General features: G+C 41.5%; 1 protein-coding gene across 1 annotated transcript; it reads left to right on the top strand.

Moving 5' to 3' along the window:
• The first annotated feature begins 1,502 nt into the window (after positions 1-1,502).
• On the top strand, positions 1,503-13,824 carry ywhag1 (3-monooxygenase/tryptophan 5-monooxygenase activation protein, gamma polypeptide 1). The gene is made up of 2 exons (XM_034889964.1): positions 1,503-1,770; positions 11,651-13,824. Exons 1-2 carry the CDS (start codon positions 1,684-1,686, stop codon positions 12,305-12,307), a joined length of 744 nt encoding a protein of 247 aa, XP_034745855.1. The 5' UTR covers positions 1,503-1,683; the 3' UTR covers positions 12,308-13,824.
• The last annotated feature ends 583 nt before the right edge of the window (positions 13,825-14,407 follow it).

Raw genomic sequence — 14,407 nt, 5'->3', positions numbered from 1 at the left:
CATGCTAGATCGTTCTCAATGGAAAACACTGCTCCAACAGCCACTAGTTGACCAGAATCTCCAAAGGAACTACTTCCTGTCATTGTTCTACTTCCTGTCCCTGTTGTGCAGGTATTCCACAAGTGGCCCTGGTCTAGAAGAAGTCTCCCAGCTAATCCTGTCTTGGACTGACCAAAGCTGGAGGAAGAGTTATCTAGCTGATGGGATCTTACCGAGCTACTGAGCATGTGCAGCCCCCACAAAGATAGGATAGAAGGGAGATGTCTCACTCTGGAGCTAAAACAGAGACCTAAACACACAGGGTGAAAACAGGATCTGCAGCAATGTGCAGTATTTCTAAAATATGGTGTTTTTTAAAATGAAACCATGGAAACCTATTCTGGTACAACCCCAAAACACAATTATGAACCTGAAAATGACCATAATATGGCCGCTTCAAGATATCATTTTGACTCATGAATATATATGTGTACCCTTAGTATGATGTTGAAAACAGAAAAAAGAAGCTAAAATGGGTTTAGTCTGGCATGCTGAAGAGCAAAGTTGGAGTTGATTGATCAACTTCAGAAACATCCGGTGTCGACAGGGAAACAACACGGCCTGTGTGAGGGGGCGTGTTTGATGGCAATCATCAACCAGCGGTGAAAGAAGTATTTAGATCCTTTACTTAAGTAAAAGCACTAATGCCACACTGTTAAAAGGTAAAAGCCCGGCACTGAAAATGTTACTTAAGAAAATGTCATCACAAATCATCTAAATCTCCATCCCTCTGAAATCTAGTGGAGTAGAAGTAGAAAGTGGCATTAAAAGAAAAAACTCAAGTAAAGTAGGCATACAAGTACCTCAAATGTATAGTACAGTACTTAAGTAAATGTAGTTACATTCCACCACTGTTAACAAAGTAAATAACTTGGTAACAATGTAAAGGTTGGGATGGTAGTAGCTCAGTCCGTAGGGAGGGTTGCTGGTTGGAGTCCCCAAGCAAGGCACTTTCTTGGGGGCGCCTTTCCATGGGCAGCCCCCCCACTCTGACATCTCTCCATTTAGTGCATGTATAGGTACTGAGCATGTGTGTGTAATTCAGGCCTGTGTGTCATAACAACAGTGTAAATTGTAATTTTTCCTTGCGGGATTAACAAATTATACATTAATATTACATTGTTAAATTCTGAAGACCGAGGCCATCTTCAAGACAGGGCCACAATATCAGGAAGGCCCCTATCATGTCAGTCGTGCTAGACTAACCGTACTTCTACGTCAAAGCCAGGCCTTTGGAGCTGGGTCTGGTCCCCAGAGCACTTGGCATGTTGAACTTGGAAAGTGTGATAAAATACCATTAAAGTGTATGTCACCACTATATAAAAACGTCCTCTTTTTCCTTGGATATGTGAAGTGTAATCCCTCCATTGCCTGACTGTGGGGCAATACTGTGCTGTCATTTTCTCTGGACTACCAGGCTCGCTCGTTACATCATTCTGTGAAGACACGCCTCTTTGGGTGGTGACACAACCGGGGGAAAGTGCTCGGAGGGGGAGGGGGTCCCGTCGGCAGGCACACAGACAGCAGGCAGCAGCTGCAGCGAGGAGGGACCGGTACCGTTACTCTGCATTAAAACATTAATACTACGATTTTTAGCTCCGAAACACACAAGACAGCAACATAAACACACAGACCACATCTAAAATGGTTGACCGCGAGCAACTGGTTCAGAAAGCCAGGCTGGCCGAGCAGGCAGAGAGGTATGATGATATGGCAGCTGCCATGAAATCGGTAAGTAGGCATCCTCTGTAATGACCTTTTCTCTTCTGAATTTTTTTTTTTTTTTAAATAGCCATATTGATACGCTTGTGTATTTGCGAGGAATGTGTAAAAGCTAGCTGAGGACCTAGCTAGCATTAGGGCAGTATCACGCAGGCAAGGGACCGTGCCTCTGTGTTAGGGAGCACATTATGATTTAGCCGAATAAGCTAAACAAAACTGGTGTATGAAAGTTATGATTAAAGAATACGTTTGTGTGAAAGACACACTTGTTAATAGGATACATTACTGCTATAATAAGATTCGGGCAACATAATTTTGAACAGGACTGCAAGGCCGGTCAAAATTAGTCCACATTATCACCCGTTTGAGCACATTTCAGGGTGAAACCGTTTCGATAACGAGGTTCAATTGAAGTCCCCCATTTGCGGTGGATCAAAGGGTTTTATCGACGGCGTGCTGCGGTGGATTGTGGTTGAAATGCGGACTGTTTGATCTCTGGGCGGTGCCTTTCACCAGCAGGCTCCTTTAAACACGGCCAGGCTGTTAGGTTGTAAACTAACCAGGTGAAATAAAGCACACAATAACTACGAAGCGCAATTTAATCGTCTGTCTGGATCAGATGTGGGCTTAGTAGCGGAAAAGTAGGCTGTTATTAAAACGAGCTAATCGTAAGATGCGCAAACTGGCGGAGCGGAGGACGGGCTAGGTGGTACCATGATGAGAGTGACATCGTAGGTTGGGCTGATGGTCGTGTTCCGGTTAATGCTATATCGATTTAGTTTGAAATACCACTTTTCTCCAGCTTGATGTGAAGAAACTAGCAGGCGGTGTCCCGCCTATTGGTACCATTTGGCGCATTGGGAAGAGCAATGTTGGCTGAAGGTTGATCTCAATCGATTTGCGCAGAAGCAGCGCACATAACTCGAAGCGTTCACCTTACAGACGTGGGTGTGCAGCTTTCCGGAAATCTGTCTGTATATGGCAGAAAACGGTCGTTTTGGGTCCGCAAACTGTAGCATGACGGGCAGCCCGTATCAATCGATGCTGTGTGCCAACCGCATCCCTGCGTCCTCGAACACTTCCAGCAGGTTTCCACACAGAGGCGTGCCGCAGCATCTGCCAAGATGCAGCACAGGCCCACCCGTAGTGCACCATTTCATCGGCAGATCTTTTATCACAGCTTCACAAAGGCTGCATCTCTCTAAATCAGCGTTGTCGGGACAATAAGATCATAGAGGAAGGGATAAATTGGCAGGGGAAGTCGAGCAATGTTGTGCTGTGTGGCAAGGCCCACTCCTTTATTTAAAAGAATGGCCATAATGTCTGTGCAGGACTTCATATTGTGTCTGTTGTTACTAATGGTGACTTTTTCTTAGTGATAATAGAATAATGTCTAGTGCTTGTACTATGTATAATACTTTTTAATAAGAGGCTAGCAGTTTGGGCGCCTTTAAGTTTTATTCTTATCTTCTATAAATGATCATAGAAAGACTTATTCATCATCAAGACTTATTTTTGCTTGTATTAACAAGACCAGACGTCAGCGTGCGTGCCCAAGCTGTATAGGCATGTTTAAAAGTGGAGTAAGCAAGATTAGTGGAACCTTTTCTACATTTTAACCTTAACTCCAAGAGTCAACAAGTAAGCTGTCAGCGTGTTTAAAGCCCACGCTGTTTGCCTCTCTCCAGGACCAGGCTGTAGTGGTAATGCCAGAGGGGCCCAGCTCCACCCCTTTCCATTTATGCCGAGTCAGAGAGAGAGCTGCCCCTCACCCAGCCAGTCTCTCTGCAGCACTGGGCAGCGGGGTGTGTCTGCTGCCTCGCCCATCATTTAAGGGGAATCCCATGCCACTGCAGACATGGTAACTGCCCCGGTGGCAACAGAACCAAAAAAAAGAAAAAAAAATACAGGATTACAGAACACGACACTGCACCCATCCTCAGAAACCAAGCCCGACATTTATTCTGATGAACTGCTGTTGGTGCTGTGTTCTCACCCCTGCTTTGTAAGATTAAAATAAAGTAGATATGAGGACAGCTTCAATTATTTAGTCATATTTAGGGGAAATCAGATGTATTAACCAAGTTATTCTCAGTATAAGGGAGAGTCATTCCTTATTTGGGAGCTAAAGTAGCTAACAGAACAAGGTTTTAGGGATTTAATAAACTTGACTGTTTTATTTGTCTTAATTTTTACATCTAATCAAAAAATGCAGACAACAGCAGAGAGTCATTGTCAAGCCTCCGATGTCTTTCCAAGTCCCTTTCAGGAGCAGTGGGTGACGTCACAGGTTTGGGAGAAGCATTCAATTCTGCTTGTCCTCTTTCTGTTTGTTGTGCACGGCTGTGAGTGACCAGTGACCGATCAGCGATGCATTCCCAGTTGCCTGCTAAATATTTAGTACTACATTGGCTTTGTGTGGGCCTCTAGTGATAATATTAGCCTTGGACCAAGAGCCAGAAAAATGAAATTAGGATCTAGACTTATTTGTGAAAAAGCTACATGAACCGAACAATTTTAGTTGTTCAATAAATGCTTCTGACTACAAATGATTCAAAGGGGACGTTAAAGCCTAAAATTCATAAGAAATATCTGAGAAATGTCTTTTGTGTTGCTTTAACTTGGTAAAGTACTGTACTATATATATAGCAGTACTCAGCACTGTGCTATACTGTATATTAATACTTACATAATGTCATCAACAATGATGGAGTTTTTAGGAGTTATTTTTGAGAGTGATTGGATATTGAAGATTCATGTAAAAGGATCTTGGCACTACTGTGTATATGAAACTATTACATCATAGTCTCCACATGGGAAAAGGGCATCAGCCTTTATAGTAATGACTCATTCATCTAAATTTATGCACTAGGATTAATATAAAAAAAGCATTTAGAGTGTTGAGTATTTTTCACCAATATCTCTGAAAAAAACGTGCCAGTGTTGATGCAAGGGATGCAGGGAGGAACCTAAGTCACTACTAACCGTGCTTCAAAATATCATGGTTAATTAGTCCAAAAAGCTCCGCCACACCGAGTGTTAACTGAAAGCGCGTTATACTGTATGTAGCAGTGTGGGCAGTTCTTTTTAATAATAGTAATAATTTATCCTTTATTAGTCCCACAAGGGGAAATGACAATTTACAAAAAACCTCTTCGACAACCGAAACGCTCACACGCCCCACACACATGAAACCAGACGCCGGTCATCGTGAGTACTGACTGTCAAGAGTGATTCCGAGCGTCCCGTGGTGGGAGGACTTACTGCTGCAATTTGTTCGCATTACATCAAGTTAGCAAACGGCAGTAAAACAGAGCAGACCCTGACCTCAGGACAGCTGCAACAGGGAGTTCAACCCGAGTTGGTAAGCTTCCTACCGACTTTATTGTTTGTTAACGTTGTTGGTTAACTGTTTGTTAGCTTGTTCACGTTACCATTTAGCTAACGTTAGCCTGTTTAATGTTAACGATAACATTACAGTTAACAGCTAATGAGTCAGAAGCCAACATTTGCCTTTACAGTGAGTGCACTGATGATAACGTTGTGTTCGTGTGACAGACATGTTGCTGACATTACTACTTACTCCTCTCCATCCCTTGTGGGGATGAGACTACAAAGAGATCTCTCCATCACATTTACTCCTTGGCAACATGCTGTGAATCTCCCTATGACAGCTGCATCTGTTCAGCAGCTCCTCCCACCTTTAGAAACACCGGCTAACAGGGCCGTTTGTGGCCAAGAAGGGTCCAACTACTTCCTAACATGGGCAGCACTGATGTTGCAAACTTGGTGTTTGTTGTGGTGTGACGGATTCACCTCTAGTCTCCAATCTTTATATTAAAAAGGTCGATGATTAATCATATACGCATTTTCAAAACATTCAAAACTGTTAGTTATTTCGGTTTCAAAAGGCAGCAATTAACAACACATTAAAATATATTGTTCTTGTGATTTCTTACATTAGCAGGGAAATTAATGAATGCATAACTTCAGGCAAGTCATTTGAAGATAAGCTTTAAAAACATGTTTGTCTGTTAAAGCATGGGGTTTCGCACACATGTACAGGATAATAACAGCTCTATATCTGAACCAGGAGACCCTATAGGTCCTGCAGGACCTAATATTAATGTAGCAGCGGGTACAGCATACACTTGCTCTATTGTGAGTGGAACTGATTCATTGTGGGAGTGCCAAAATCTAATGTATGTAAATATGTTATTTAATTTAACTATCATAATGAATCTATCCAAGTACTAAAATACACAAAACAACATTTAAGGGACATCTGGATTTTCTTTCCTTCTTGTGAGCACAAGATACTTTGTTGTGAGCACCTGAAAGTAGCTCATGCTCACAAGAAACTGCTAACGCCATGTGGCTAAAGTTAATATTTTATTTTCACTGCATGAAATCGGTTCACAGTTACCATATCGTCTTTAAGTTTGTTGTTGACGCCATTAGGGTTGCGTTTTCGGGAAGATGAATTCCTATTTGGCAGCCATTTTCACTCAGATTGTTATTGTTTTTTAGCCTTAATATTTTATCCTGCCTTATGCGGCATATGAAACTGGAATATTCTTTTTACATGACCTGTATCAAATTCGAATATTGGTATGCATGTAAATGTGGTCAGTGCTGCGTGGGGGAGTGATCGAGTAAGAGTGAGTAGGATGAGTAGAACTTGTGGAAGATATCTTCAACATCAATGTGAATTAGAGCTGAGCAATATATTGTTAATAAATCGATATCGTGATATGAGACTAGATATTGTCTTAGATTTTGGAAATCGTAATATGTAAGTATACATAAGTGTTGTCCTTTCCTGGTTATAAAGGCTGCATTACAGTAAGGTGATGTCATTTGGTGAACTTTACATTACTGATCATTATTTATCAAAAATCTCATTGTGTAAGTATTTTGTTGTGGTATTGATATCAAGGTATTTGGTCAAAAATATGGTGATATTTGATTTTCTCCATATCGCCCAGCCCTAATGTGATTGTCTTTAATTTGACACCTATGAAGACCTTTGTTTTAGATATGCATTGCTACAATCAGCTTGCTTTACTCATTTGGAGCTCTTGTCCAGGGTGAAAAAGAAGCATCAAACATCTACTTCTTTATTTCTGAAATATGAACACACACCAAAACCTCAATCCAATAATGAATGAAGCCAATGTTATCTTAGAACATTTAAGTATGTCCCAAAATGAGTCTTGACTCATTGGTGAGTCACAAAGGCACTACAAGAAACGCCCACCGTACCCACCTAAACACACTTCTGTATAATCAGGTTCCTTTCCCATCCTACTTACAGTTACAGCTAGATGTGCAGAATTAGAATTAGTGACGATTCCCCACAATAGTGCTTTATTATCACATCATTCAGTTGCCTTGATGTCTTAATTTCCATCTGCTTAGTACACTGTCAGCGAGCACAGCGACATAAACACTCGTGGCATTGTGCGGCCGCACTTTGACACGTCTTCCCTGACTTGCAGTTGTAATACAGTTCCAAGGAAAGAAAGGACAGCTTAAAAAGGAAGAAGTAGAGAGAGTATACATTCTTTACAGGAAGTGAAAACATCTTCTCAATGTGTGAAAGTGTGTGAAAACCTGCACAGTTGTTTTTTGGGATATTCACATTACTTTCAGGTTGGGTTGCAAAGATGAATCGATTGATGTCAACTATTAAATCAGTCTGTAACTATTTATATAATTGATTAATCGGTTTGAGTCATTTCTAATGAAAAGACTTAACATTTCTTTAATTCCAGCTTCTCACATTTAATATTTTCTTCACTTATGTATTGTTTACTTATTTATTTACAGTAAACTGAATATCTTTGAGTTGAGGACAAAACAAGACATTTGGGGATGTAATCTTGGGTTTTGGGAAACACTGAGTGTTATTTTCTGAAATTGTATAGACCAAACCACTAACAAGTAACGGAGAAAGTAATAGTTAATTGTAGCCCTACTTTCAGGTGTCTCTAACATATATTTTAGCAAATTATCACCAATAAAGTACTATCACCAACACCAAACAAGTTATTTTATAGAAAATAACACTTTTATTTTAGGTCGGAATGGGGCTGTATAGGGAATCTTTTAAGCTTGCAAAAAAAATAATTAGTCCCCCTATTTTGATATTGGCTAGGTTGTTATGTTTATTGTGTTTTGTCTTTTCAGTTCATGGAGTGAAATGTCACATGAATAGTTGAAGTTGTTGCTTCATTGCTTTGGCACCATTACCATAAGGGTTATTTGTGTAGGATTGCATGGCCCTGAATGAATTTACAGGATTACTGCAGACATGGAAAGTATGAAAAGAGGGATTTTGTCAAGATGGGGACAGCTAGTAGATGGATTAACCCTAAAAACAAGAAGTGGGAAATGTCAGCCTGTGTCCCCGAGACAGTCTATGACCAAGCATTTGTGATGTAATTACACAGCAATCACAGCAATGGTTAGTAACGCTACTGGTCAATATGTGATGAGTCTGCAGTGCTTACAGACTTGGATTCAAAAAAAGAAGAATTTAAAGAAAACTATCCGTATAATTTTTTTTATTCACCTAATGTAAATTATTGATCATTATATAGCAGGCAACCATTAATGTATACTCATTCAGATTTGTCATTTTCTTGTGTTATCATAGAACTGAGCGGTGTCGTTTCAACCCTCATATGACCATTAAGGTGGAACATATCTGCCTTTAACAACAGCTACAACAAGTGGGCTGAACACGGCAGTCCTCTACTTCACACCCATTTTATTTATTTTAATAAGCCATTAGTTGGTAATATTTGACACATGGACGAGGGCTAACTTTTACTGTGACTTTAGGTCACGTGTGTGTGTTACCTGTTTCTTTAATGACAGCACAGAACCAGTACTAACAGTGAGGCTAGCATGAACTAATCTTTGACCCTCTCCATACTAGTCCAGTTGCATAACAAAGTCCACACATCTCCCTTATTTCTTTTAAGTGATCAACTATTTATGTGTTTCCTTATTCGATACGCACATCAGTGCACATCGGGTTGTCACATCAGGTTAGGAGAGCCAAAGTAGTGAGCAAGTCAGCAAGGAAAAGACAGCGTGGAACAGGAAGAAAAATCAGTGGCCGTGGGGATGTGACAAGTCTTCATCATGTGAATTAAAAAATCCATTAAATAGAAATTCAAGGGGGTGGGCATACAGGTCTAACCCACCCTCTACTCATCCTCTTACTCTCCCAGCCCTGCAGCCCTCACAGTGTCTGGTGAATGTTAACGGTCATGCAAAGAACGGCCAAAGAGGAAGTTATTGATTGTCCTGCCTGGCCTTTGTTTGCATTAACAGTTGTTGGGACGTTTGACTGCCCTGTGCAAGGATGAGTCACGAGAGAGCGGGCAGACAGAGGGTGGACAGCGCTCTATTGTCATCCCCGCTCCACAGCTTCCGTCGGGGCTTTCCACCCACCCTGCAGCCATCTGAAACACAGGCATGCATGTTTTTACAGATGCGTTGTTTTTCTGACCTGTGGGTTGCTTCAGCATTACTCTGTTGGTTGAATTTACTGTAGGTCCAAGACTTGTTTACGCTAATTGTAATTTAATTGGCTAATACACAGAGCCGTATCAAGCTAAGGCTGTGCTTCAGCAAAGACTAATGAGGGGCAGACTGACTTTGTCCTGTGCTCGTAAGTGGGACCATTACGCAACGGATGTCAGTTTATTGTCTTCATAGTTAGCTAGTACAGAGGTCATTTTATGTATGCCAGTTGTAAATTTTTCACAACGTTACGTGTAGAAAAACTCCTCAGTGAGCACAACACAAGTTGACAGTACTGCTAGTGGCCCTCCAGAGGCGGCACCGTTAGAAAACAAGGCACGAAAAGCACTGGGGTTTGGTTGTTGGGATGTCGCTACAGATGGGATATCCAAATACAAAGTTTCCTGTGATCAACATACATTTCCACTTTAAATTCCATGGCAGTTAAAATGTAAATGGCTCATTGTCTGTGCAGCGTGAATGTGCTCAGTACATTTTAGGCCGGCAGACCAACCAACTAACATCACCATCCTCAGGCCTTGCACGCCACTAGCAAGGCTGAAGCATGATAGAAGTGAAACGCTTTCTTGTGGTTTTCTTGTGGTTCCTCCAATGTTTTATGTGCAGACTGTTAGCTTTAGACTTATTTGTTTCCTGTGCAGAGCCATGGAAATGAGATTGCTTTGGATGACTGCCAATGTTTGAAAGGTGTGAGATATGGCTTACTTGCACTTATCCCCACCCACAGTGCTGCAGCGTTCTCCATACTACAGCCATGTCAGCAGCCTTGCCATTTGCAGTTTGTGGCCATCGTCTCCAGCAGCGATACAATGACTCCCACAGACAAAGCATATTTTGCAGTCGCCATAGAAACAGGAGATTGCATCACTGAATGCTTTTCGCCCTCCACCCCCTCCCTCTTACAGTAATCTTGGGGGCGTAGTTGTATGTAAAGATGTATCGATGCTGGGAATGAGTTCATCAGATGAACACATGATTAGTCGTACGTATCAACAGGGACTGTAGTAACAACTGGACCAGGGATTAGCAGTTACTGTTATTGGAGGCTAACCAAATCAGAGTGACCCAGCTGTTAGCTCATCGTGACAGTGATGCATCTGAAAAGGTCACAGGTTTAAGCTTTCCTGTCCTGGAGCAACACACTGAGGCTCCGTCGTGTGTCGAGGATGCCACACATAAACTATCATGTAGCACAACCTCTGGGGAGTTGACTGTGTGATTAAAAGGTTCCAAAAGTGGCCTCTCAGTGCCCTTCTAACACTGGCAGCAGTGTGCGACCCCACCTGGGTGGTTAGGAAGACACAAGATGATATACCAACACAGCAAACCTGATTTACCTGAAATGTAATTGAAGAAATCTGTTATTAATTTCAGCCATGCTACCATGGCTATATGGATGGCAATGTATGTCTGTTGATCAGTCCAAAAACCGGTTTGCTAGGGAATTCATAGACATTTATGTTCCCCAGAGGATGAATCCTCATAACTTGGATGATCCCGACTTTTTATCTTGCACCACCAGCAGGTTATAGGTTTAATTAATTCTGTGAAACATCATCAATAACATTTGCCGCAATGAAACTGAATTATGAACACATCAGAGCATATATTGCTGAGTTTACAAATGCTGAATGAAAGTACCTGTTACCAATACCAAGAAAGATATGGATAAATGTTTCTAACAGAGAGAAGTCTATTTATTATTCTATTTCTTTTTTAGGGCATCAAAGTAAAAACAAACCATCTTAAAAAAAAGAAGCCAGCTTAATTGTTTCCTAAGTGAAACACGAGTTTGAGTTGAGTTTATTGAACTCATGCTTACCTTAAAACACAGAACAGGACGGCCCTGTAAAAATAAAGAGACTAACTATACAGTACATAACAACACAAATGTGTTTATGTGTTTATGCTGACACTAGGGATCAAGGAGAGGATCACCACAATCCCTTCAGTTTTTTACCCAGAATGCAGATTTATGTTGACCGACATTTGAGTTCAGGGTTAGGGTTAGTTAGTTCACGTATTGTGAAGAGCTGCTCCACCTGATTGGCCAGCCCCTACGTTCCTATGTACACTGAACTGAATTCTGTACAAAAAAAGAAAAGAAAGTAACAACCGGCTTTATACTCAGAAAAGGTCTGTAAAGATGCCGCTGCTGCACAGTCTCAGTGGGGTATCACTGATGAAATCATCCAGCCAGACACAATTGTCAACTGTCAAATGTAATTGAGACAGATGTCCACATATTTGACATAAATAAGACAATTGAGATAACAAAAAAGACAATACTAACGACTGCACCTTTTTCTTCCTTTCTTGTTTTCTTCAGGTCACAGAGCTGAATGAAGCGCTATCCAACGAGGAGAGGAACTTGCTCTCCGTGGCCTACAAGAACGTGGTTGGGGCGAGGCGTTCGTCCTGGCGCGTCATCTCCAGCATCGAGCAGAAGACATCGGCCGACGGCAACGAGAAGAAGATCGAGATGGTGCGGGCCTACCGGGAAAAGATCGAGAAGGAGCTGGAGGCCGTCTGCCAGGACGTGCTCAACCTCCTAGACAACTTCCTGATCAAGAACTGCAACGAGACGCAGCACGAGAGCAAAGTCTTCTACCTGAAGATGAAAGGCGACTACTACCGCTACCTGGCCGAGGTGGCCACGGGGGAGAAGAGAGCGGCGGTGGTGGAGTCCTCCGAGAAGTCCTACAGCGAGGCCCACGAGATCAGCAAGGAGCACATGCAGCCCACCCACCCCATCCGCCTGGGCCTGGCTCTCAACTACTCCGTCTTCTACTACGAGATCCAGAACGCCCCGGAGCAGGCGTGCCACCTGGCCAAGACCGCCTTCGACGATGCCATCGCCGAGCTGGACACCCTGAACGAGGACTCCTACAAAGACTCCACTCTGATCATGCAGCTTCTACGAGACAACTTGACGCTGTGGACGAGCGACCAGCAGGACGACGAGGGAGGCGAGGGCAACAATTAAAAATTAAAGAGTCCCAAAACCTCATTCTGCCAAAAACAACACAACACGCTCGCTCACAAATGATGACAAAAAATCTAAATACTAGTTTAAAAAGTTCCTAGAAATTTACAAAAAATAGGGAGGGGGAGGGGCGGTGGAACACTGGCGGCCAATTTAGCCAACGGTACTGACGAGGCTGCTGTTCTTTATTTTTCAACAAATTAAAAGTGAAAAACAGGTTGAAGGAGGGAAGACAATTTTAGTTTGAAAAATAAGCTAGGATTAAAACAATAAAAGATGAAACCCCCTCCTTGGTAGCCTCTGCAGCATTTGCCAAAATACTTTAGAAGCAAGAGGTATGTGATGCATCGCAGTGTGACTATTGGGTGATGGTCCCTTCACACTGGACGGGTCTCATCGCGCGACCACGCTCAGCTGTCTTATTGTATATGGCGAGGGGAGGAGCATTCACAAATTGTGTTTCGATGCTTGAGCAACCAGAAATTTAGAGTAACCTCGAATGTCATGGCGTTGCTTAGCGAGAGAGAGAAGGACAAGTGAGAGAGCAGACGGGTTACAGATATGAAGACGGGCTTTCAATTAAGGGGTGTCGCACTTCATTGTGTAACTTCAAAACGTACCGACATCTTTAGTTGCACCACAATTTGATCGTCGAGGGAAAAGCAGGTTGTCTCTGTTATTGAAGATAACAATAAAAACATGTTTTTGTTTTCATTTGTGTCAGGTTATGTGTCCAGCTCAGTCACACAGTCATACTGGAACTAAAAACACAAATTCATGAAAGTAAAACTTAGTGCAGCTTGTCCATCTCATGTGCTGATGTGCTTTAACATTTACCATTAACTGTTTTTGGACACCTAGTTCTTATTGTCAGTATTGTTGTTACTATGACAACTTCTATTGGCTCCTTGTAGGAAACGATTTGATTCACAGAAATCCAGATAGCAAAATAAATAAATGGATTTTTATTTATTTTATTTTTTTAAATGTGGTGATTGAAAATGATCATGAGCCCACCCTTATTGTCCAGTTATGCTAACTTCATAACAATCTAGTAGGATCTCTGGAACGGCGCCTGGAAACAGCCTTGACCAATGAACCAAGTGAATTTGTGGACAGAGCACATGCAATGTTGAGTGGAAGCTCTAAAAGCAGATTTGAGGTTTGTGGATTTCATTCGTCTTCAGTTTCTTCCTGGTCAACAAATGCACTCGCCTATTATACTGTTTCTTCAGTGTAAGATGATAACTGCTCCAATATTCTCCATAATACAATATTGTGCATGCTGGTGATGTATTTATACAGTAGCTTCAATTGATTAACTTATACAGTAGATGTTATGTATTCATATGAACATGGAATTACTAGACCTTAAAATCGGATTATTTTCTATTTATTTCTTTTTATTGCGATTGTTAGCTAGACCTTATTTTAATCTGTGTTTTCTTTACTCCATTTGCTGAAGTACGCTATACCAAAACAGTGATTGTTGACAATAAATTGATCTGTTATGGACATCGCTATGGTCACATGCAGTTCTTGGTAAGGATGGCAAACTTGAAGAAAAAAATCTAGGCTTGTGTATATATTATCTATGATATGGAGGCTTGTGATATTTGCCAGCGGTAGAGAGTGTGGACACAGTGGGAGTTCTGCAGCATGCATGGTCTTTCATGTGTTAGTCCACTGAGAGTAACATAGTCAAACACTGGGAATTAGGATACTAAAGATACTACGGATGGGACAATACACTCAAGTCGCCATTCGATACGATTCGCGATTTCGAAGTTCACAGTATGATTTTCTCACGATTCTTTTTCACAAAATAAACTGCCGGCAAACAATATATTCCTTTGTTTGTATAAACTGCAAAACAATGAGCCCTTATCAAAACTGGGCAACTGAAATAGTCCCACATCAAAATGTAACTAAATTAATAGGAACAAAATCTTTTCAGATAAATAACTTAGAACACGTAAAGTCTGAAGGAAAACAAGTGAAATCAAAATTAAATGACACACTAGCTTCATTATTTTTTATCTCAAGCGGTTGTAATTAGTGATGGCCAAATGAAGCTTCATGAACCAGTGTCTGTATTTT

This window comes from Etheostoma cragini, chromosome 13, assembly GCF_013103735.1.
Source record: "Etheostoma cragini isolate CJK2018 chromosome 13, CSU_Ecrag_1.0, whole genome shotgun sequence".
Classification (NCBI taxonomy): Eukaryota; Metazoa; Chordata; class Actinopteri; order Perciformes; family Percidae; genus Etheostoma; species Etheostoma cragini.
This window is presented reverse-complemented; position numbering and strand designations above follow the sequence as displayed.